Below are 26,416 nucleotides of genomic sequence, written 5' to 3' on the forward strand. Positions count from 1 at the left end.
CGGCAACAGAAATAAATCATGTGTGAAAAATTCAGCTCTCTATCTATCACGGTTCATGAGATACAACCTGTGACAGACGGACGGACAGAGGAGCGAAAACAATAGGCTCACATTTTACCCTTTGGGTACGGAACCCTAAAAACTGTTTTTTTATTTAATTTGTATTAGTACAGATAGGTATTTTAACGCTGAAGCTGTACTAGTATCAGAAATTCATCGAAATCTTTTTTTTTTGTTTATTTAATTTAACCCAGATAGCATCTCTCTTCTTGGAAGTTAGTTTAATTTAAAAAATGACAGTGAAATCTGACAACTGCCCATATTCTCAAACTATGGGACCCTCGCAGCTCGAAACATTTTCAACCTTGGCCGTTTTTTATACATTAATGCAGTAGCAACGATATTTTTTATCGACTATCTCTGAATGCGCCCCCTCGTTTTATAAAAATAGTTAACAATACTGACCCCTCTATAGACCCCTTTCAAAACTAGCTGCGACTAGATAAAACCGGTTCTAGCATGTTATGTTGTTCTATTGTGAAGTAAGTAATACTTATTTGTGATGAAGATTCACCTTTTATCTGGGAAAAATCAACTGCATTTACAACGGTTTTTGTCAAATTCGTTGAAGTAGGTAGGTATTTCTGTATTGGTATGTCCGAAAAAATAAATTTAGGAACTACGAAAAAAGTTATAGATACTTACCTACATCTGCTGCGTCGATATGCTACGTTTGCTGGGGAGTTTGTTCCGCCACTTCTTCTTCCCAGCAACAACACATAGGAAGTGGTGAAGGTTGGGCGTTTTGAGGGCTGACGTTCGAAAAGTGCTGTTTTGCAGCCAAGTTTGAATAAACAAATTTAGATTTTGATAGCTTTGGGCTTTTGGGAAATAATGACTAAACCCACCATGTTCCTTCTGCAGCTCTTTGTGGACCAGGGCCGCTGTAACTCGCGCGTACAATTCAGCTTTTTACACAGTGTCAAGGGTTTAAATTATTTCGGGTCGAACCCTAACTTACTTTCAACAAAAAAAGATAGAGGTATCGAAATAGTAATTCAAATTTCTTTTACAAAAATATACTTTATTATAAGCGTAACTTTACTCTTTTAGTACCTATAATTAATCAATAAAGAAAGGGACTTAGGTAATCATTAAATTCTGTGTAAAAGATAGGTACATACTTACTTTTTTTTTAAGAAATATTGGTTAGTTTTCAATTAGAGTATAAGTACCTAACTATATAAAACTAGCCGTTTTCCCGCGGTTTCACTCGCGTCCCATGATAAGATTTTTAAAAAATCGGCGCAATTGTTTTTCAGTACCTTTTACAAACAAACAAAAATAAAAAATAAACTTATTTATGATATCAGTAATCAAAAAATCTTATAACGATAAAGTTAGACAGTTACATTATGTACCACTATTAGTTTCTTTCGGAGCAACTACAATACTAAAGTTATGTCCCAAAGCGTTATTAACAGGCGTTATTTCACTAACAGTTACTAAATTATTAGCATTTTTAACCCCTGAATCTTTATTTAAACTAACAGATGGACTACTTAAACTAACACTAGGTTGATTTATACGTGAATTAGCTCTCATAATACAGCTAATAATTTCCCCTTGTACTTCAGAAAAAACGTTTTCCGGTAACTTTTTTAATAGACAAGTAACGTATTTTATGAACGCATCCAATTCGTTATTGTCAACGTCACTTTGACAGTTCTTTTGACGTTTCATAGGGATGTCATCGGAGGTAAGTGTGGATTCGCGCCTTTTTACGGTTTTGATTTTGACGGTTTTTGGTGATGGTTTCGGTTTCGGTTTTGGTTTCGGTTTTTCTGGGATACTGTCTGTTGAATCGGATGTGTCTTGTTCTAGGTAAACTATTTCGGTGTATGTCATGTTATCCTGGTCTTGGCCGTCATCGTTATCACTGCGATCTGCCTTTTCCCGCTTTTCTTTTTTCTGCACAAAAAATACATATTATTGGTTAGAGAAAATCATGTTAGAGATTAACGCTTTGAATATTAAAAGTCGTTTTATTTCGCTCTAAAACATGTAGGACTTATTATCGTGATGTTTGTATACTTTATTTTCTTATAATTTTTATTTCAATTAACTATATAACTAACTGCTGTCATTGAACATCCTTGGCAGTCGTTACGGGTAGTCAGAAGCCAGAAAATCTCACACCAGTCTAACCAAAGGGTTGCCCGGGTAACTGGGTTGAGGATATCAGATAGGTAGTCGCTCCTCGTGGCACACTGGTACTCAGCTGCATCCAATTAGACTGGAAGCCGACCCCAACATAGTTGGGCAAGGCTGCTTATTACGTCAAACCTGCATGATATCCAACAGTGTCTCCGGATGCTGTTCACTAAGATGCGCCTTCAACTCCTCGTAGTCATCAGGTAGCGAGGTGCCACAGAGTTCGCAGCGCGCCTTCTTGCCTTCCGCCTCGAAGCAGCCCCATACCCCAGTCAGCATTAACAGCTCATCCGTTTCATCGGCTGAGGAAGAGTAACTCTGATAAGACTCTTTGCAGGAGCCCGATTCTGCTAAGTTAGTAATGTCAAAATTGAATCGCAATAGCAGTTTTAACCATAGCGGGCATTCTGCTATTAATATAAGACCTGGGCCCCGATTCTCTTAAGTTAATAATGTCAAAATCGAATAGAAATCGAATCGCAATATGATCTTAATAGCAGTTTTAACCATATCGGGCATTCTGCTATAATAGTAATAAAAGACCAATCGTATTCGATTGACATTTGATTGGTGTGCGATTGGTCTGCTATTTTGGTGATTTTGGTCCATATGGTAGTTTGCTGTACAATCATTTTGCAATCGTAAATCCTTTGCAGACAAAATGATTCATTATTGAATGACAGAAAAGGATAAAAACGTTTATTTCAAAGAAAAAATAGCGGAATGCCACATACGCTTCAATCGTAATCGAGTCGGGATTGGATCTCAGTCGAATCGAGTCGAACGTCAATCGAATGGCGCTTAAGTAAAATTAGGAGAATCGGGCCCCTGGGGCCCGATTCTCCTAAGTTAATAATGTCAAAATCGAATAGAAATCGAATCGCAATATGATCCCAATAGCAGTTTTAACCTTAGCGGGCATTCTGCTACTAATATAAGACCAATCGTATTCCAACGACATTCGATTGGTTTACGATTGGTCTGCCATTTGGTCTATACGGTAGTTTGCTCTACAATCATATTACAATCGTTGATAATTTGCATACAATATGATTCATTATTGAATGACAGAAAAGGATAAAAACGTTTATTTCAAAGAAAAATTGCGGAATGTCACATACTTACGCTTCAATCGTAATCGAGTTTGGTTTGGATCTCAGTCGAACACTCGAACCGAGTCGAACGTGAATCGTATGTCGCATAAGTAGAATTACTTAAAACAATTACTTATTTAACTTAAATATAAAAAAAAAACAGAATCGACAGCAATGAAATGATATGTTTACCAATGAGTTCATTCTCTTTTACAAGCACACATTATACAAGCTATATCTTATGTACTCTCTTATGTACTTCCCATATGTACTCCTCTTGTTCTCTCGAAAAAACGTTATGAAAAGAGAACTCCATGGTTTTTAGGTGATAAGGTTTTTTTTTAATCCTCACATTATACTGGATCCAATCATTCATATGAAGTTATCCTGATAAAAAAAATAAAAACAAACATCCATAATCGCAAAAATATTTATTTTAAATCAAATCACAAATTAAAAATTACTCATCATGTAAAACCGGCAATAGGCATGATGACAGTAATCAAAAATCATTAAAATAATATATTTATTAAATTAAAGTTGAAGCTTGGAATATAAAACGCGCATTGTTTTCTTTATTAATAATGTGATTAATATGTATATTTATAAAATAAAATTACGAAATAAGGCAATCCGCCATGATATCTTGAACACCAATCAGAGCTCGTGACGTCATCTCTCAAAACAACTCGCGCGAAAGCGCGCGAACGTCACATTTCGTTATTGTGAACTTCCACTGCGATCTTTGTTTTTAATTAATTAATTGTTTATAACACGAGTTATGGAGCCCGGATTTATCAAGGCAAACAGCGCTAATTTGCCTAGAATTGATATCATAATGCTGGGAAAGTTTTTGGCATCAAATAAAGATTTTTGTTCAGCTGAATTTAGAAATGTTAAAACTTCCATGTAAGTATACTAGTTTAATTAAAAAACAATGAGAGATGAAACCAAACCTCGAAATAGTTATTTACATTATAAACTATGCTAGAATCTAGAGAACTATGTAATAACTTACATCAAAGTGATCTTCACAAAAATAAAGTTGTACCCAAGGGCGGATCCAGCTTCGGCGCCAGGGGGGGGTCACCCAGTCATGGTCAAGTCACAAAAAATATTATATTGTAGCGTATACTTCTTTTAGTATTAAAAGTAGTAGTATAAATACAATAAGCATGTAGAAAATGGCCCGAGCAGAGTGAGCGCAATTTCTCGTACATATTTATATACTACATACAGGTGCCAAACAAAAAAGCGCGAGCGAAGCGAGCGCGAAAATTTTGTGTTCAGGTCGAGGACTAAGGTTAAAAAAGTTTTTTTATCTAGAAAATGGTCCGAGCTGAGCGAACGCGATTTCTTGGACATAATCACAGATGCGAAATTGAAAAAAGCGTGCGCGAAAATTTTTATTCAGTTCGAGGACTAAAAGTAGATGAAAATGCTTTCTTGCTGTATAACAAATATACAGCACAAATACAAGAAAGCGCGATAATAGCAAGCGCGAGATTTTTTTCAGGTTGAAGACTTAACGTTTGAAAAGTATTGTGTACGCAGAAAGGGCGCGTACGTTTTTTATTGCAGCAACAGTAAAACATTTTCTGTGAAAACTTCAATTGTCTTACTATTGGTAAGGGTTCATGAGATTAGGGCCGTCTCTAGCTCATGTAGCGCCTGGGTGCAATCATCACCCAAGCGCCATCTATGTATCTATTGAAAGATTATGAGTAGTACATATTGATCGAAGTACTTTACAAGGAATATAAATAAGAACGTTCGAACGAAAGTCACTTTTTTGGTAGGTTAAAATGTTTCCAAATCATTGTAGGCTCAAACTGTTGGCCAGATTTAAGTTATGAAATTCGAGACAGGACAACGTAATTGTAAAAATTAGCGCGAGCGAAGCGAGCGCGCAAATTTTTTAATTTTGGGACACAAAAAGTTTATATGTTTTAAAAACCGCTGTAAAGTAACAAGCAGTCGGAAGCGCAAACTGTTTTGTTTTTGAGGACTCCATTAATATATTTTTTTTGCTATATTTGACTTATGAAGTTATCAAGGCAAGGTAATTATATGCATACTGCCTTGATAACTTCATATTGCGCGAGCGAAGCGAGCGCGAAATTTTTTGAGCCTACGACACAAAAGCACCTGATTAAGTACATTGTAAAGCAACAAGTAGCCGCGAGCGCAGCGAGCGCGAACTTTTTTAGATTATTTGTTTGAAGACTCACAAATCAGACTGGGAATTACGTACAAATAAAAAGGAACCGTGATTAGAGCGAGTGCCATTTGTGTTCGTTGATTCGGTGCGTCAATAAAAATAATAAACAATCAGAAATACAGCACAGACATAGTCATTTACTCGCGAGCGTAGCGAGCTAGAATTTTTTCACTTAGTTGGAGGATGTTAAAAGTTAAAAATAATCAAAATGATCAATCCAACAAAGCGAAGGCGGCTTTTTTGTCAGTATCATTGATACAATGTGGAACTTCCTTATCGAACGGGTGTAATTTCTTCGAAATTTCCTGGTGGTGGGGCGTCCCGCGGCGCCCCTGAGACCGAGGCGCCCGGGTTATTCGCACACCCTGCACCATAGGTTAAGACGGCCCTGCATGAGATACAGCATGTAATGTAGACAACCCGGACAGCGGATTCTTAGTAACAGGGTCCCGTTTCCTCCTTTTGGGTACGGATAAAGAGTAAATAAAGAATAGAGAGCGAGCGTTGCAAGCACGAATTCTTCAGCAAAAATACTCTACCTATTCACTCGGAATAAAAATTATCTAATACTTATAACAAAAACATCGTGTTTAACCATTTCAATTATTAGTCCTCTTAGGTCCTGAACCTGGCCCAGGGGGGGGTCATGACCTTGTGACCTACCCCCTGGATCCGCCGTTGGTTGTACCCTGGGCAATATTGCTTTTGAATCTTGCCTTGCAAGTTTAAGCCACTTGTTTCGTATTTTTTTATTGTGAGGAACGTACACAAATAACTTATCAGGAGTTGTTTTGGATGTGTTCTTACACTGGGGGACCCCACAACACCTATGCCCTTTCGAATTCATATTTAATAACACAAAAAACTTAATTATTGCACGAGCGTTGTTTACTTGCGTCTTGTAATTTCAGTCGTGACGTCACAAGTGACGACATGACACTGACAAGCGTTTTCGCGCCGGATTCAAAGTGGACAGAGAAAAATGCAATTATTTGATAAAAAAACTTCGCATTTTCTTAAAATTAATAATTTTTCATATAAAATAGACGTATACCTACATCATACAAAGGAATTTAAAAAATTGTCATCATGCCTATTCTTTCAGTCCATCATTTAAAACTATTTCAGCCGTTTCAGTCGCCTGTATCGTTTCAATAGTAGCCGGTTCCTCTCGAATATTAGTAGAGTTACTAATATTATCCTGACTGACAGTTATTTTGTAATTAGCCGGCCCTTGAGATTCCAAAGCCATTTTACTGGTCAAAATCTGTTTAATAATTTCTTGTTGTAACTGATCTGATACACACTTAGGTAATTCTTTTAATAAAGATACGATATAATGGCCAAAATAGTCTAGAGTCGCCATTTTGTCACTCGAGTGTTGTGGCCTAGGCAGTTCTTTTTCGGAATAGGTATTTCTGATATTCACTGGTTCTTTTGCGATACTTGCGAAGTTCCTTTTTTGTGGAACGGTTGGTTTCTTTTTCGGTGAATTGGTTGATATTCGCCTTGGTGGTGGAATTTGGTCTAGTGAGTCGTCTAAATCTTCTAAGTATATTGTGTCCATTTCCAATGGTTCTTTCTGTGGAATAAACAACTTTTTTAAATAAAAAAAAGATATATACCAATTTCACTAATATCCCTACCTACACTAGAACCTTCTCTAAGTCTGACAAATACCTACTATATTTGAACCTACCTACTATACATATTGAAAACTGCATCAACATCAGTCCAGCCATACGTGAGATTTTAATCGTGCAAACACACACATAAATACTGGTCAGTTAAAAAAATCAAGCCTTTTTTTGATTTAGGGATATGTTGATACTAGTATTCTGTGTTGATAAAATAGTAAAAAATATATAACAAAGACGTTAAGACCCCATTCTATGTAAAAAAAAAACATTAAAAAACACTTGAACATTAAACTTACATCATCAGCATCTAACTGTATCTTGCTAGAATCTGTGTCTAACTCAAACAGTTGCCCGTTAGACGATATTATCAACTTTTTGGTCTGAAACAAAAAATATACATAAAAAGCTTGTCAGGGAAGGTGAAAGAAGCCACAGAGATGAAAATCTTTTTGTAATCTGTGACCAAGACTTATAAAAGGTGCTAAAATCATCATAAATCAGATTTAAACGTTTAAGTACAGAGTGGTTTACATTCAAGGCCAATATTCGAAGTGCTCCAAAAGGCATGTTTAATTGGTAGGTCACAGCTGTCAATTGGCAGTCGTTACGGGTAGTCAGAAGCCAGAAATTCTGACAGCCACTCTTACTAAGGAGTATTGGGTTGAGGTCAGACAGGCAGCCGCTCCTCTGACATCCATAGAGAAAAGTATAAATAGAGCAACGAGAGCTATAGATAGGTATAGTTATCGGCACGAATCTTGAGCTCTGACCTACATCTGCGCAGAAGTAATTTATTGGGTCCTTTTTGTGGTATGAAGTGAGGCGCGGGGGCAGGCTAAAGCGGTGATTGGCCCGCAGCGCATCGCGTCATAGCCGTCACTCGGGATTGGTTCTTTGCTAATAAATCACTTCTGCGCAGATGTAGTTCAGAGCTCAAGATTCGTGCCGATAACTATAGTATGTTATTTACTTACATCCTCAGTTTCGCCGACTGTAACCACGTCTTTATGTTTTCTATATAAATGCCTCTTGAGGTTCGACACAGTAGCAGAGTAAGACAGCTTGGTCCTGCATAACATACATCTCGCTATCTTCATCTGAGGGTCCAGGATCTTGAAGTATTCCCAGTTCTTGGAAACCATTCTTTTAGTCCTACAAGAGAAATACTCTTAGTACTGTATATATAAACTTTGCTGAGTTTTCTTCTTCCCAGCAAAAATATATAGTAAGAGCTGATGGACGGGCGTTTTGGGGGCTGTCTTTTGTTTTTGACGAACCTAATTTGAATAAACGTTTTTTGAGTTTGAATTTGAAACACTAGCACTCAGTTGCATGTATCCTGTTAGACTGGAAACCGACCCTAACATAGTTGGGAAAAGGCTAGGCAGATGGTGAAATGTCAATGTGTGGAATGCCTTAACATTTTTACTCTAAAACGAGATCTACTAATATTATTAAATGTTGATTACTGAGTCCTAATATCGCCAATACTAAATGCAATACACCCAGGGTCTTGAAAACCCATCATCTTCATAAACCAAGTACGTACAGTTACCGGCACGAATCTTGAGCTCTGACATACATCTGCGCAGAAGTGATTTATTAGCAAAGAACCAATCCCGAGTGACGGCTATGACGCGATGCACTGCGGGCCAATCACCGCCTTAGCCCGCTCCCGCGCCTCACTTCATACCACAAAAGGCACCCAATAAATTACTTCTGCGCAGATGAAGGTCAGAGCTCAAGATTCGTGCCGATAACTATACTGTAACAGTCTTACCTGCCATCCTGAACCGGCTCATAATCATCATCACTGTCCGAGGGTTCTTCTCCATGTTCCTCACGTATATGCTTCGCCAGATCCGACACGGAGTCATAATGGATGTCAGCACTGCAGAGCTTGCAAGTCGCTTCGAATTTATCTGAGTCTAGAACCTCGTAGTAGTTCCAAGTGGATTTCTTCTTCTTTGTGAAGGGTTTTTCTCTGCAACAGGGTAGCTGGTTAGGTCAGGTGTAACGAGTGTTTTCCATGCGCATGCAGGAAAACACTCGTTACAGGTACCTAGGTCCAGGTACAGGTACGGGCTGCCCACAAGCTTATACGGTTAGATTCAAAAGTAGCTGAGCAAATCAAAGTTTTCAAAATGCCTGTCAAAATAAAGGGTTATATTTTCTTAAGTTAAACTTCAGGAATAAATAGATGGATGAATACCCAGAGTATATAAGCATTTTTAAGTAGTTTTTATTTTGATTTGTTTAGCCACTTCGATTTTTTGTCACGTGCGGCAAATTGACTAAACTAAGTTTTGGAAACTAGTTGCCAACTGCAACTGCTGACCGCACGTGCCGCAGCTACACTTCTGGTTTGTATGTTTTTACATAAAATTGTCGATTTCATGCTTCCGCTGCACGTGAGGTCGGCAGCTCGGTTCCAAAACTTAATAAGAAAATTGATTCTAGAGTTCACGCTACAAGTCGACCAAATCTGACAGACGCGGTGTTAGTTCCTTTCAAAAACATTATCCTTGTTGGCAGTCTTGTTGATAAATTCGTTCAATCCCTCTAAAAAAAATATTAAAATAGCTACAAAGCTACTCACTGTTCCCCGTCACTATCACTGTTACTCAGATACCGTTTAGTCTGGACCAGTTCCACATCACTATGTTTAGTGCGGAAATGCTTAGCCAAATTGCTCACAGTAGTCCGGTAAGAGTAGTCCTGGTTGCAAAGATTGCAGGTAGCTACAGAATTGTCTCGGCGAGTGAAAATCCGCCATATTTTTGATGTCCTGAAAAATATTTTGAGTCAATATAGGCTTCTTGAGAAAAGAGAAAGAAAAAATATTTAGATACTGATACAAAAACTGTTTCAAAACAATAAAACCGGCTTCTACACTAAGCTGCACTAATATAATACAGAGGAAAGATTTTTATTAGGCCCCGAAACTACTGCACCGGTCGGAAAGTGAAATTATTTCCGAGTAACAAATCCTATTGAATTCGGGTTAAATCCCGCGAACAAAAAGAACTACTTTTCGAATAGGTGCAAAAAAACTATTTTTTAGGATATCATCATCTGTGAAATTTTCAGCTATAATGGTTCATGAGATATAGCCTGGTGACAGACGGACAGCGAAGTTTTAGTAAACCGTGAAAGAATTTTCTAAAATGTATGCACTACAAACAAACAAAAAATATTTTCCTCTCTATAGTAATTAGTAGGTTTAGATAAAAATAAACAAGAATAATAGAGGAGCATAGTAGCTTAGGATCGATTCAGTTAATCGGCGTTCTACTGTCTATCTATCTACTATAATATATCCTACTACCTATCTATGGTTGTTTCCATTCTCACATCTACATATAATTTTCAATTACTATAACAAACTCTTTCGCCTTCATAATGTTGGAATAAGTATAACTAAACTTGAATTGAAATATCAACTACCTCATATTCATATTCACGTAAACTCATATTAAGTATCGTATTTTATATACAAATGTTAAATATGTCCGTCGGAACTACTCGGAACGCGAAATGTATCATAAAATAACCTATAAGTGATTCACTTTGTAATATGGCGACAACAATGCCAAGCTTCAAGCGTATACCGTTCCTATAGCTATAATGTTTAAATACCTAATCCATCTAATATTCTTTCGGAACAGTAAAAAGGAACAGTTCTTTGGAATAATATCATATCAATAATAAATATTTAAGCACTCACCGTTCTCGTTCCATATCGCAGTCGCCTCTTGTTATGTCAAATTGCGGTGTTGCTAGCGCACGAATTCGGAAATACTACTGAAGTCTATAGTTTTTGTCATTAATGATTCTTGTTTTAAATTAAAATATGGTGAATTTTTAATTAAAATGTGTGTATTAGATGTTTATCGAGTTAAAAAAAATAGGAATGCCGTACCTCGTTTATCTCAAAGGTGTAATAATTTTTCTTGAGGGTTTTGTTTCTGTGTAAGTACAAGATTTTTTTATAAATATACTCAAGTAGTAGTTCGGTCGTAGAATTTCGACGTTATTAACAAAAAAAAAACGTACTTGAGAATCTGTAATTAAAATAGCAATTTTTGTTTTTTTAATTGAAAAATGCAAGTTTTAAACAACACGTTTACATTACGTTATTATTACGTTACAATTTTATTTGATTCTTCATACATAACCAACCTTAATTCTACCAAATTGGTATAATATTTCATTCACATGCACACTGATATCAGACGCATTCATGAATATCGCTATGATACCTCTGCCTGTGCACGCACGAGGTCTCGGGTTCGATTCCCGGGTCGGGCCGAAATCGCTTTTTGGGTTTTAGAAACTTTCACAAGTAGCCCGGAGTCTGTAAGTCAGTGATTGCTACACACGTGCATTGGAGAATATGTTAATATCGGTCCTACTCGTGATCTCTCTCCGCTGATATCGGATTGTCGTCACATCGCGCTATGAGAGTGAAGGAATAAAGAGTGCACCGCAGTCCAAGCAAATGCTTGTGGATTATCATAAGTCATGGCAGCTGGCTGATCTTCTTAGAGAGAACAGCCACCGTGGTCGAAATTCGGCCTGGGCGCTTTTTTATTGGGAATAAGTAGTGACTTCAGGATAATCAAATGTCAGACTGCATGCGCGATCCGTCAAATGCCTGACTTCAGAGTGGCTTTATTTGACGAGAAAGGACCAATGCTGTCTAATTAGTTAAAATTAGCCGTTTTCCCGCGGTTTCACTCACGTTCCGTTTCCGTCTATTGCTCGTGCCGGGATAAAATATAGCCTATGTTACTCGGGAAGAGTGTAGCTTTCTAATACTGAAAGAATTTCTCAAATCGCTTCACTAGTCTCGAAACCTTAGGGTACAAACAAACAAACAAACAAAAACGTTTTTGCTCTTTATTAGGTATATGAGTATAGATTTATTTAAAAACGAAACAATAAAACTATGAAATAGTAGGTAAATAATAGTAGTATCAAAGTTGAAATGTATCCAAAAACAAATACTACAGGTTATAGTGTTATTAAACGTTCACAATGTTATTTTTAACCTTGAAAACTGGTTTGAACGGAGTAAACAACTGAACCCGTTCTAGAAAATTCAATTTATCTAGACTCACAAATGCTTAAAAATACAAAAGACTTTCGCTAAAGACTCAAAAATAGCTAACTTTCGCTAGCGAGCGATTTTACCCGGGTCCCCTGGGAACACCTCGGTACCCGGATAAAAGTGACCTATGACCTTCCTTGACAAATGGACTATGAGTAGAACCACGAATAAGAAATATTATTTTAAGGAGTAGGTATTAGTTATTACACAGTAAGAATTAAAATCGATCTTGTAGTTCAGATAATTCGGCTGTCATTAAACACCCTTAGCAGTCGGGAGTAAGCCAGTAAGTCTGACACCAGTCAAACCAAGGGTTATTGGGTTGCCCGGGTAACTGGGTTGAGGAGGTCAGATAGGCCGTCGCTCCTTGTAAAACACTGGTACTCAGTTGCACGCGGTTAGACTGGAAGCCGACCCCAACATAGTTGGGAAAAGGCTCGGGAGATGAAACGAGGTAATCAGGATTAAGTATAATATACCAGTGTAAAGATCAGCTCCCAGCGGCTTTGGCCCCGTCCGGTTTGAATTACTCCACCCATCTGGATAAAGAATAATAATAAGCCTTAATTCTTTGATACAAATAGAATTATTTGTATTGGAATTATTATTTTTTTATTAAGAAGACATGTGTTGCTGGGGAGTTTGTTGCGCCACTTCTTCTTCCCAGCAATAACACATAGGAAGTGGTGAAGGGCGGCCGTTTTTGGGGCTGTCTCATGTAATGTCTCCTAAGGTTACGTTCGAAAAATGCTGCTTTTTCAGCCTACGTTGAATAAATGAATTTTTATTTTGATTTTGATAAATTAATAACTTATTGATGTTACATCGAAAGATTTGAAATGGGCCTCGCAATTCCTGAGTTTACTGTCTAAACCCACCATGTTCCTTCTTAAGCCCTTTATGTACCAGCGCCGCGGTCACTCGCGCGAACAATCCCGCAGCTCAACAATTAAATAGACCTTCGAGTATGCCCTTCATAAATATTAAGATACCGATATATTCAGGGTCACAATCACAGCTAAGAGGAAAATACTAGCCTTTACTTACTATTTTTAGACCAGTTGTTTGTATATGAAGAAATTATTTGTTTTTATTACAAGGGCAAATAACTGTCACCTGTTCCACACGTTCCGAGGGAACTACTTACACCCTAAAAAGTAGCTTAAGTTATTTTCAGGGTCAACACTGGTCTGCACTATCTGAGTACCGTTCATTTTAATCGCTAAAATCAAAGCGTTGATATTTAACTCAAGAAAATTGGTTAGATAGAGAAGTTCAAAAAAATAGTTATGTTGTCACTGAATTTGGGCTAACAAAATATCTAAGATCACTGATCACCCATCAATGGATAGACCTTCGGAAGTTCGGAAACAAAGCTTAACCTTGTGGAACTAGCGAGGTTTTAGCTGTTCTTATAAACCAAACATGCTAATAAAATACCTACATAAAACAAATATTTAATACGCAAAAAAACCTTTAAAAGTATTTAATTCCAAACTAGGGGTTTTCTCGCGATTTCACCCGCGTCCCGTGGGGACTACTGCCCGTTCCGGGATAAAATATAGCCTATGTTACTCGGGAAGAGTGTAGCTTTCCAACTGTGGAATAATTTTTCAAATCGATCGTACTATCGGAGCCTAGAATACAAACATACAAAACAATGATTCCTCTTTATTATATTAGTATAAAGATGACGGATATACATTTGCGCGGGAAATACCTATTCCAATATTGACGTATTGACATCAAACGTCACTTGTCATCACACGAGTTTCTCGGAACGATACGTTAGTGACGCGCTCATTACGTCATCGTAATCGGTTTTACGGTTTCGTAACGAGTTGGTACGTCTCTCTCTATGATCTACTATTTATGATGACCTGGTTTTTTAAGAAAGTTTTTTGTAAGTGTTTCTTGTGCTAGATTTGATTGTATTTTTGGGTTTTTTGTTATTTTAATGTGTTAGGTAGGTGAATTCAGAGAATTTTATTACAGTTTATAATTATTAGGACGTCGATAGAAGAGTATTTAGAGTATGGAAGATGAAAACATGCTGCGTCGACCCCAAATAAAATTGAGATAATGGCAGGAGGATGATGATGATGAATTATTAGGACATAGGCAACGTGTCATCGTTTACTTAACAATGGGTATCCATGGGATAGGTGACCATCTTAGATGATCATGAGTTCATGACGAGTCCCTCAATGTTTTGGAAGGCACGATAAAACGGTGGGTCCACCGGGTCGGTAGCGCCACTTCTTCTTCCCAGTAACAACACATCGGAAGTGGTGAAGAGTGGGCGTTTTGGGGGGCTGTCTTTTGTAAATTGTTGACGTTCAAAAAGTGCTGTTATGCACCCAAGTTTGAATAAATGTTTTTTGATTTTAATAGGTATAGATGTGCGGCGCCGTGCATAGCAATTGCAAAAGTTAGCCTATTGTTTGTGAATTGGAAAGCTAACCGCTATGAACACTAATGACTAACCTCAGTATTGTTCTTGACGTCTTGTTATTACGAAATACCTGCCATTATCACATTAGCCAGTCGTGGTGGCCTAGTGGGTATAGAACCAACCTCTCAAGTATGAGTGTGAGTTCTATTCCAGGCTAGGCAATTACCAATGGAACTTTTCTAAGTTTGTATGTACTTTCTAAGTATGTCTTGAACACCAATGACTGCCATGGATTGCACGTTAAACTGTAGGTCCCGGCTGTTTGAACATCCTTGGCAGTCGTTACGGGTAGTCAGAATCCAGTAAGTTTAACACCAGTCTAACCAAGAGGTATTGGGTTGTCCGGGTAACTGGGCTGAGGAGGTCATATAGGCAGTCGCTCCTTGCGGCACACTGGTACTCAGCTGCATCCGATTAGACTGGAAGCCGACCCCAACATAGTTGGGAAAAGGCGGGTGATATGACGTCTTGTTATTACGAAATAGCTGTCATTATGACGTTGACAGTTGACACACGTCACGCACCGGTGACGCGAAGTCGTATGATATTCTGGTGATTATTTTTAACTTTCTCGCTATGGGGTAGTGAAGTGCCAAGATGTTTGATCTTTGAGTCATGCGGATTTATCAGTACACCTTTTTGTTAGGTATTAAGATGAGATGAATTGACTGAGGTTAGGCACTTAGGCACAGTTATAAAATAATCCTTAACTAGAGATAGTTTCTAACTACAGTTTAACTAGAGTTACTTTCTAAGTATATCTTAGACACCAATGGCTCAAAACAAGGTGAAGGAAAACATCTTAAGGAAACCTGGACTATTAAGTCTTAAATCAGCAACCCGCATTGAGCAAGCGTGGTGATTAACTCTCAATCCTTCTCCGTGTGAGAGGAGGCCGCAGCCCAGCAGTGGGACGATAAAAAGGCTGTAACAGTAACAGAGATAGTTTTGATGTTAGCCTCATACAGGTAATGTCAAATTAATATCTCTAATAATCAAAACAACAGTTAGAAACAATATTGGGAAGGTCTGTTAGTCATGAAAGACTTATCGTCTATCTGACTTTTTATAACTATTTTGGCCTTCATGAATGGCTGAGCCGTTTTAAATGAGATTTGGTTTGCAGATAGATTGAAATGTAGGTAGTTTTTTTGTGGGCAATTCTTTTAGAATGGCAGTGAATTCAAGGTTTTAAAGGTTGGATTGTCGCAGCCACAAGGTAAAGGGAGCTTGACATTCCTTGCTACTCAGAAAAATGCGGGAAAAGTTAGAAAAGTGAAGACATGGTTTTCGTATCTTTGTTGGTGTCAACTTGCAGTTGTAACCGAAAAAAGCTGAGTACCAGTATGCTACAAGGAGCGACTGCCTATACCCCTTGGTAAGAGTGATGTGAGACTTACTGGCTTCTGACTACCCGTAAAGACTTTCAAGGATATCCAAATAACAGCCGGGACCTACAGTTTAACGTGCCCTCCAAAATACAGCCCGAAATACTCTAGAAAATTACATAGGTACTTTCCCGACTATCCCGTATACATACAAGTTACGGTAGGTACTTTCCCGACCTGAAATCGAACCCACACTCTTACTTGAGAGGTTGGTTCTTTACCCACTAGGCCACCACGACTTTTTACATAATAATTTTAAATTAATTACTAACTTTTTACGTTAATTACATGTAAGTCCGAACATCTGTTATTGTGGTACTAAAACTACTTACACTTCTGCAAACCCTTTCGCGGGTTCAATCATGAATATAGCAACAAACAATCACTTGGAACATTGCCAAACTCACAGTACCGAGGACATATCTAGCTCGAAGTCAATAACCTATGCAAGGGCATTCTTCCCATAGAGGTAGATACTAAACGCATACACTGGGCAACGCATTTTGAGCTGTAACTACAAGAAATAAGGTTGAAAATTGAAGAAGGCATGCAAGGGCGGTCTTGCCATGACTGTAGATTCTAAACGTATACACTGAACAATGCATTTTCAACTTTATTTCTTAGAGGTAAGGTGGATAATCGAAATGAAAGGAATTGAGGTTATATGTCAATGGTTTTAAAGATGGCGTCCGAAATGACGTTTTGTTGCAACTCGGTTGTTGTTGAACAATTTAAATTAATTGCGTTTGATGGCGGTTTAATTGGTTATTGTGGTACAACGGACTTGATAAGGACGGTGTAAATGATTTGGTTAAAGGGCTTCGAGTAGGAGGAAAATAATAAACACAATAAATATTGTGTCATTATTTCATTAAAGTTGTCTCAAAAGTAGTTCTTAGTGTTGGCTTCGGCCCCACGCTTGTGCCTGTCATCTCATGATCATCCTCCGAGCCTTTTTTCCCAACTATGTTGGGGTCGGCTTCTAGTCTAACCGGACGTAGCTCAGTACCAGCGCTTTACAAGGAGCGACTGCCTATCTGACCTCCTCAACCCAGTTACCCGGACAACCCAATACCCCTTGGTTAAACTTGCTTGGCTTGGTAAGTATCATCTTAATCAGTTAATGGTTATTAATGATTACTCATTATTTTGGTGCCATATCGCGAAAGATTTAAAAACAAAATACGAAATTACTCCAATATTCGGACAAGACACTAAAAAGCAATACAGTTCTACTTAATACCAAAAAGACTGACTTTAAAAACAACAGAAAAAAACATCTCTCAAAAATAGGGTTGGGAAAATACCTATAACAGTAATCAAAGTACCGGTTTTTTTTCAAAAAGTTTTGGCAATCGCTTGACATAGGGATGGGAAAATAACCACAACAGTGATCAGATTATCGGTTATTTGCAGAAAGTTTTGGCATGAAATTATGCTTTAAACTGAAAAACAACTTCATTGGCGTCGGCCCACGTAACAGGGAGCTATTTCCGTCGAAAGCTCTTATTTGTAACTCTCAAGCTTTAATATTCTATAATTAACTTGTTTATTTCACGCTAAACCGTTGAGTCACGACGAAGATTTTAATTTTGTTATGCATTGATGTGAAATGATTACAGTCCACGCTCTGAGGGACTGTCAAATATGTCGAGGACACACTGTATTAATGTTTTCTTTTATTTTTGTGACTGAAGGTGAAGGTTCAATGTTAAGAGAAAACATCTAGAGATTAGAGCCATCAAACAGCCGATATTTCACGCACTAATCTCTGGATATTTTCACATTTTCAAAACGGTACAAAAAATCTATCAACTATTGAAAACTGACAGCTGTCAACTGGACAAAATATTCGGTACTTCTTCCTAAGTATAAGTCTAACCAAGGGGTATCGGGTTAGGGCACGCCACCATCGTGGCGGTAAGTCCCCTCTTTGAGGAGTGGCTCGGGAGGAGTCACGGCGCCCTCACGTACCGCATGACGCAGGTCCTCACCGGACACGGTTGTTTCGGGAGGTACCTGCACCGCATCGGTCGTGAGGAGGCGCCCGGGTGTCACCATTGTGCGGACAGCCCCGAGGACACGGTGGACCACACAGTCCAGGTGTGCCCCGCATGGGAAGGGCACCGCCGGGTCCTCGTCGAGGCTTTGGGCGGCGGCGACCTCTCGCGTCCGGCCCTGGTTCAGGCCATGGTCCGGGGCGAGAGGGAATGGGATGCCGTCGCCTCCTTCTGCGAAGCGGTCATGCTCGAGAAGGAGGAGGCGGAACGCCAGAGAGTTCGCACCTCTCATCCCGGCCGCCGCGCTGGACCAGGTAGACACCATGGGCGCCGGGTGTCGCGAGATGACTCCCGGCCACCGTAGGCGTGGGTCTGTGGGCGGTGAGTTCGGGTGGCTCATCGTCCCTCTGTCTTTCTAGACGACAGACCCGTGTCGACGGCGCGCGTTGTTCCACGCGCTCCTCAAAGAGATGTCAGCAACCCCAGCGGGGCCCAGCAGGGCCAAGGCCTGCCGGGGCTGCGGGTTGTTCGAAAGAGATACCGCGTCCCTGGTACATAAAAGGCCTATGACGGAACACGACGATTTTAGTCAGTAAGAGTCTGACACTCCCTCACCGTTGCTAACCCACAGCGGGAGGGGTCATTTGATGATTTTACGTCGCTAAAAAAAAAAAAAAGGGGTATCGGGTTGCCCGGGTAACTGGGTTGAGGGGGGTCAGAGAGGCAGTCGCTCCTTGTGGCACACTGGTACTCAGCTACATCCGATTAGACTGGAAGCCGACCCCAAGATAGTTGGGAAAAAGGCTCGGAGGATGGAGGATGACTTCTTCCTAAGTATATTTAAGTCTTGTGGGTCTAATAAAGCACTAAAACACTGACATTAGCGTAGATAGAGTAAAACTGTTGCACACATGATCAGCAAAACGCATACAAGTTAAATACTAGTTGACTAGAAACTTTGAACCTAGCTAGATTTAAAGCGTGACTCGTCCAGGTAGAATTTCTTCTTAGTCTTCTATAAATAATCTACTTCTTTTACACCTAAAAATCTATTTTTATATTAAGACTCAACTTCCCGCGTAAATATCTCCCGCTTAACCTAAAAATAAGTCTGACTTATGGTTATAAAGAGTTTTTGAGTATGTATTAACATCCTCACGTGTGGCACTGTTCCAGAATCACCTAATATGACTAAATAAATTATTTACGTCAATACGCGAAAATAACCCTCATTTCTTCGTATACATATTATATATGTAAATAGTATAGTTCTTCATACATATAGTAATTTTACTCATACTTTTACTACCGCATCATAGACTATTTTAATTTTTTCAGATATGAGGAAATCTTTGTAGTCCTCTATCAATTCTCTGCCTAACCATTTCCGAAATATGTTGGAGTCGGCTTCCAGTCTAACCGCATGCAGCTGAGTACCAGTGTGCCACAAGGAGCTACTGCCTATCTGAACTCCTCAACCCAGTACCGAGGCAACCCAATGTCCCTTGGTAAGTATAATTGACAGACTTTTTGGCTCCTGAAGTTTTGACTACCCGTAAAGACTGCTAGATATGTTCAAATGACAGCCGGGATCAACTCACCAAGTTAAAGCGCCTTCCAGCGGCCTGAAAAGCTCGTCATTATTCACCTCAAAAGATGCAAATAGTCATTAAAACAATACAAAATAAACAGTAAAATTGCCGTCAAAACAAACTCCATCCAGCATATTCTATTAAAGTCAATACATTTCGCCACGAGCATAGATTAGAGCGTTCTCATTCGCTGCGCTTGCGCAACCAGTGTGACATTTATGCAGTTCATTGCACCGCTGTGACGTAACATACTGATTACTATTTCATTGATAAACGGTCGTTTTTAGTTTTATTTTACCTACGTTACAAATGCATGTATGCATGTTTTCATTTTTTTTTAACTAGGTACGTCAGTATTAGGGTAAGTACTGTAAGTAGCTAATTCCTTTACGTTTTCCAGGACAGGCAAGTATAAATGCAACTTTTCTAAGTTTGTATGTACTTTCTAAGTATATCTTGTACACCAATGAAGGAAAAAGTTGAAGTAAAACATCTCGAGGAAACCTGGACAATTAAGTCTGAAATCAGCAACCCGCATTGAGCAAGCGTGGTGATTAACGCTCAATCCTTCTCCGTGTGAGAGGAGGCCGCAGCCCAGCAGTGGGACGAAAAGACTGTGAAGACGAATAATAATAATACGCTAAGTTTATTATACTTTAAAATATGCACATTCATATGGGATCGCCTACGTAACATAAGGGGCTTTCCGGATCTTTCTAGAGTCAACGTCATCGGTCAGCGGGGTATGTTGAAACTCCATGCGTCACCATACAGTCACTAAAGAAGTCTCATACGTAACAAAAACGAATGTACAACTGCAGGCAGCTGAATCCGGTTAGACTGGAAGCCTCAACATAGTTCGGAAAAGGCTCGGAGGACGATGAACTGCAGGCAGAGATGAGAATGTTAAGAGGAATTTGTGGTGTTACGCGAATGGATAGAGTGAGGAATACGGAGAACAAAGTGATTCGTGGAGATAACATAACTCAAAATCTCTTAAGAAAGTAACGCAACAACATGCGAGTGCGAGGGGGACAAGGAACGTTACTGCCTTCGCCCTTATACGCCTTCTTTGGACCCGATCATTTGGTGTAATACCAAAAATCGTTGACAGTTGTCTCAAATAACCCGAACGCCTTGTTAGTTCACTCGTAACTGATCGTTTTGGTCATGCCTACCGTACGTTTTTGACCTAGAAGGCGCCAGATTATAAAAATGTACGGGTACCAAAGGAGAGGCAAAAAAGACTTTAAGCTACTTTCTTAGGAGATTTTCCATCATGGCATCTCCGCTAGTCCCTGTTCCCTGTTCTCTGTTTTCCATGTTTATTTTGTTCAGTTTGAGACTTCTGTCTACAAACGTCAAGGTGACCTTCCTGACCAACCGTTGTAAATGACTCACCATTTATGGTGTAAATATAATATGTATGTATGTGTAAACTTGTTGTAAGCATTTACGCCACAATTAATCGCTCAAACGTTATCTGTCACGATAAGATGATTCATTTATATCGTAGTTATTGAGCCGATGATTTTTCAGTTATTTTTTGCTAAGCATTGCAGTGTCATCCTGCCTATGCCTATTCTCAGATACATTTTTCTGGTAAGCTCCATTTGGATGTTCAAAATTATAAGATACTAGCCTAATTATCGCGGTTTCACCCGCGTCCCGTGGGAACTTCTGTCCGTACTGGGATAAAAAATAGCTTATGTTACTCGGGAAGTGTGTAGCTTTTCAATAGGGAAAGAATTTTTAAAATCGGTTCAGTATCGCAGTTTTGATTACAAACAAACAAGTAAATTTTTCCTCTTTATTATACTTACTAGTATAGATATAGAAGACAGCCCTTCAAAATACCTACGCCTGTCCTCCCCTAACTATGTTTTTAGAAGAAAGAAGAAGTGGCGCAAAATCTCCAGCAACACATGTTTATTACCTACTTACATTCTTTTTATCAATTAACTTCGCACAATCCTCGCACAATTTAATACCTATTTCAAACAATAATGCACTATATTCAATATCATAATAAAATAAAATAAAATAAAAATAGCCTTTATTCAACCACAAAAACATGCTCACAACATTACAATTATATTCTAATCATTATATTTCTTGCCAACTTCATTAGTTTAATTTCATATATTTATCTTGTTTATTTAATTTTAGATATTATTTATTTGTTTAGTATTTAGATTTATTTGTTTATTTAATTCATTTTAATTATTTTGTTCATTCATTTGTTTATTCAATTATTCAATTCAATATCGTATCACATTATTAATATTTTGGCGCGCAAAACTGTCAAGTCGGCCATCTTGTAGGAAGTTTATCTCTGACTTCACGAACAAGGAAGGACTCACTTCCGTAACCGAGTTTACGGTTTCCTTATCGATTTTATTTTGAAATAATTATTCCGTTTAAATAATATAATCGCTTAACCGTCAAATCCGTAGTGGACCCCAATCGGGGTCTGAACATCAATGTCACCGTAAGCTCGGTTTAGACCCCAATTGGGGTCTGCGAATCAGTCATACACTTTCCTAATTATTTACGCTCATATTTATTTTCTTTCCAATCAAACCACATTTGTGAGTACTAAATAAAATAACTAAATAAATTTAAATTATTATTACGCATTCAAACCTTTCATATTTAGCATCCCGTTAGAAATATACCTTTTTAAAATCCAATCGTAATTACCGGGAATTCTGATCGAACTCGCCATGTTTGTTTACATTAGTTGTTTTTTTAAATTTGAAGACGCATAGACAAGAGTGCGACGGTGATAGAAGTTTTGCATCGAATGATCCGATTCGTTAAAATAAAGAATCGATTTAATAATTTTATATTATTTGATATTATAATATTACTAAATTGCACTTTTGTATACTTACCATAATCTGAAAATAAATTAGGAAAAGTAAAATGACTTAATTTATTTTGAAAAAAATGCTAGAAAATCAGTGGTAGAAAATACGTTGTAGCCGGAATAAAAAAAATCTTCGGTTTTTAGGGTTTCTGAAGACGGCAAATGAAGACTTATTCTTCGGGTGTTTTATGTGCAGGATTCCTGTAGATCTGCCAAACTTAATGGCGATTCGTTACTTCCAACTTTTTAACTGAGCGGCAAAGCTATTTGACGAGAGCCGTAGTTAGGTGTAGTTATCGCAAAATTTTATGACGATTTTATTGTTTGAAGGGGCAAATAGTTCGCTGTTCATCGAAAGCTGGTCCAAGATGGAAAGATGGCCGCCGCCGACTTATTTTTAACCGACTTCCCAAAAAGCGGAGGTTCTCAATTCGACCTTTTTTTTTGTATGTTTGTTACGCGATTACTCAGCCATTTATTTATCGATTTTGATGATTCTTTTTTTGTTTGATAGCGTGTACTTCCGAGGTGGTCCCATTATCATTAGGTCAGGATCTGATGATGGAACCTTGAGAAATCGAGGGCGACTTTCGAAAGTTGCAGAAATACATAGGTTGAAATCTTATCACTCAGGTGTTTGCCTGGTAGCACTATTCAACAGTGAAGGCTTTGAGCTGACCTGATGATGGAGACCAGTGAAGGTCGAGGGAACTCGACAACTGAATATTTAAACTTTCTCGTGTTTGTGCTTATATTATTCGTATTTACGAGGCCTCTGCAACAGTGAAGGAGATGGAGACGAGAGAAGTACGGTTGTCGAGTTCCCTTGACCTTCTCTGGTCTCCATCATCAGGTCAGCTCCAAACCTTTACTGTCTCATAGTGTTATCAGATATACATCTGAGTGTCAAGTTATAACCTTATCTATGCTTACAATTTTCGAGAGCTGCCCTCGATTTCTCAAGGTTTCCATCATCAGATCCTGGACCTAATAACAAATATGGGGAATATACCCTTTCGACCAAAAACAAACATCCAAATTGAGAACCACCTCCTTTTTGGGATTCGGTTAAAAATATTTGGTGACTTTAAAATCAATCAATTATTATATCTCTAACCGACCACGGGACTACAGAGTCCCGGATTTTTGGAAGGCGAACGTGGGGCCGAAGCCAACACGCTGAAGCCCTTTTGAGACAACTTTAATGAAATGGTGACACAAAACCGACGATTATCCCTGTATACACTATAGAAATGTACCCAAGGACAATGCCCGGTTCTGTGCTAAACTATTGCTAACTATGGATGAAAACTACTTGGGCTATTGTGATGGGATGCTAGTGGACTAGGAATGGGGAAACTACGGGAACTATGGCACCTGCCGATAATAATGTAATAAATACACGTAAAAATGGCAGGTGGAGACTCGCCAACTCACTTACTGGGCCCCCGGGAATCAGTCGCTAAATCGCAACAAGAGGGCAACAGGTACATGAGCGGCTGAAGGGTGAGGATACCTCGGCGGACTTTAAACGCAGATCACGCGCTCCCTGTGGGTCCAGCATCACCGGCTCACTCGCCACTTACCACGAGGCACCTACCCTCCGAGCGGGCTGCTAACCCTACTCTAGCGACTCCACTCTGACCGGCCGGTGAAGGCAAGCCAAGAGGCGGGAGACCTCTCCCCCGTCATGCTTCACTCCGGCAAGCCGGAGATGGGGAACAGTATACTCTCCCTGGAGCACTCGGATATATAGCCCCGCGGGGTCGCTACTCCCCGTCATCCGCCTCAGATGCCCTGCGGGGCAAATCAATCAATTATTATTATTGTTTCTCATCATCAAATAAGTACATACCTTTGGTAGTTACAAATTGCATTATATTTCAGAACACCCGCATACCCTCCGCCGAAACAAAAATGTTAGAATTGTTGAGAAATAATATAAGAATAAATTAAAATTCCGTAATAGGTAATAAAAATTCAATTAAAGTTAAAAATTATTACGAATGACGCAACACCAAAATAAATAATACATATAAAAATTTAATGCTAAAAACTTAAATATCTTTTTTCTTAACAACAAAAACAAATTGAACCTATAATTTAAAATTAATAAATAAAATTGAAATAAGTTGCTATTAAAAAATAGGTATATATAAAATTGGTATTCGATTATTTATAATAAATTTCCGATTTAGGTATCGAATGCACACCGCTGATTGAAAAAAAAAATACTCCATTCCAAACTCTACTTGTCTGTGACTTGACTGATCTTGTAAATTGTTCATTTTTATTGTGTATTTTATGTGCTGATTTTTTAGTTATTGAACATAAATAAGTGCACGAAATGTATTGCAACGGATTGAAAATGTTATAAATATGACGTTTGTGTTGTGTTTGAGAAAGTGATGCGATTACTTATTGGTAAGTTTTCACCAAATTTGAAATGCCTAACTTTTCGCTAGACTTAAAAACACCGTAATTATTATCTTTTTCTGAATTAACTGACCCCATTTGACCTTTGCACGTTGTTGTCAAATAAGTGAGCTCTAAAGTTATAGTTAAAATACTTCTGATCAGGCATTACGGACTTAGAATTCATGTGTTGAAAGTTAGTACAAATTTTTGACTTCCATGTCGCGATTCAAAATATCCCGCCGAATCAACGGTAAAGTCATATGTCAAAATCTTGTCGAGCAGAGGGGTTAATATGTCACGTTAGATTGTTTACTTAGCGAATAAATTGCTTATAAATCACAACAAATAGATGTCTATTTGTATTTGTAAATTGCGTATTTATTACATGCAAGGCTAAATCTAAGTCTGCCGGGGCTGCGGGATTGTTCGAAAGAGTTACCGCGGCCCTGGTACATAAAAGGCCTACGACGGAACACGACAGTTTTTAGTCAGTAAGAGTCTGACACTCCCTCACCGCTGCAAAAGTATCTACTGATTGGAACTCTATTGGGAACTAGCTATTTTAACCGGGGTTTCACCCACGTCTCCCTGTCATACTTGGAAATAGTGTAGCTTTCCAACAGTGAAATAATTTTTCAAAATGGTTCAGTAGTGTCTTTCGGTAATCGTTCTAGCCTTTAGGGCAACAAACGACAATACAATACAATACAATACCTTTTTATTATAGAAGTATAAGATATAAGTAGATCATTGGACGGATTATCTCGTGGACGGATATAGTGGAAGAGGAAGACCAAATAAGCGATGGATGGATTGTGTGAAAGTAGATATGGTAAGCAAGAATGTTACTTGTGAGATGACGGCAGATAGAAGAGTATGGAAGGAGAAAACACGCTGCGCCAACCACCAATAGGATTGAAATAACGGCAGGAGAATGATGATGATGAGGTATAAGTAGATCATTCGTGGCAATATTCAAAAGCAGTCACTGTTCGTCTTTTGCAGATCTAAAACAGTGGTTACGGATTGTCAAAAGCCGGAAAGTCTGATAACCAAGGGGTACTGTGTTAAGACTGTTGCGAGGATAACTGGATTAAGCAATTGCTCCACATAGAACACTGACACTAATTCCGTTGCTTTAGATTGGACTGCGATTCCAATAGATTTGGGAAAAAAACAATACGCATGGTAACACATTGCCATCCAACGTGGTAAGGCTGTCAGTCACTTGGGAACACTCCCGCTAGGCAGCGATGAAGTTTTTTGATGCAATTTTTTAAATTAATATTAGTTTTAAGTTGTTATGTAAGTAAGTAAATATATTGTTTCTCTTAGGCATTATAGGTAATGAAAAAACTTTTGTGATAGACGGAGGTCATGAAAAGAACTTGGTATTTCACGGAGTAAAA

The 26,416-nt window shown here is 38.6% G+C and overlaps 2 protein-coding genes across 3 annotated transcripts in view; both read right to left on the minus strand.

Moving 5' to 3' along the window:
* Positions 1-1,063: 1,063 nt before the first annotated feature.
* The window catches only part of LOC124644218, a 39,033-nt gene continuing 13,680 nt past the window's right edge, over positions 1,064-26,416 (minus strand). Inside the window, exons 2-4 of one of the 2 annotated variants that reach the window (XM_047183467.1) lie at positions 12,762-12,821; positions 2,347-2,516; positions 1,064-1,971 (exon numbers count right to left, since the gene is read on the minus strand). In XM_047183467.1, coding sequence (XP_047039423.1) covers positions 1,414-1,971; positions 2,347-2,516; positions 12,762-12,821 — 788 coding nt within the window. In that variant the 3' untranslated portion in view covers positions 1,064-1,413. The remainder of the gene's footprint in view (positions 1,972-2,346; positions 2,517-12,761; positions 12,822-26,416) is intronic. The other variant, XM_047183468.1, reaches the window with a different exon arrangement.
* On the minus strand, positions 6,541-10,954 carry LOC124644217. Its single transcript, XM_047183466.1, has 6 exons — positions 10,897-10,954; positions 9,769-9,957; positions 8,950-9,153; positions 8,144-8,321; positions 7,466-7,549; positions 6,541-7,111 (listed from the first exon to the last, which is right to left on the minus strand). Exons 1-6 carry the CDS (start codon positions 10,908-10,910, stop codon positions 6,623-6,625), a joined length of 1,158 nt encoding a protein of 385 aa, XP_047039422.1. The 5' UTR covers positions 10,911-10,954; the 3' UTR covers positions 6,541-6,622.

The sequence above is a fragment of the Helicoverpa zea genome, chromosome 29 (assembly GCF_022581195.2).
Source record: "Helicoverpa zea isolate HzStark_Cry1AcR chromosome 29, ilHelZeax1.1, whole genome shotgun sequence".
Classification (NCBI taxonomy): domain Eukaryota; kingdom Metazoa; phylum Arthropoda; class Insecta; order Lepidoptera; family Noctuidae; genus Helicoverpa; species Helicoverpa zea.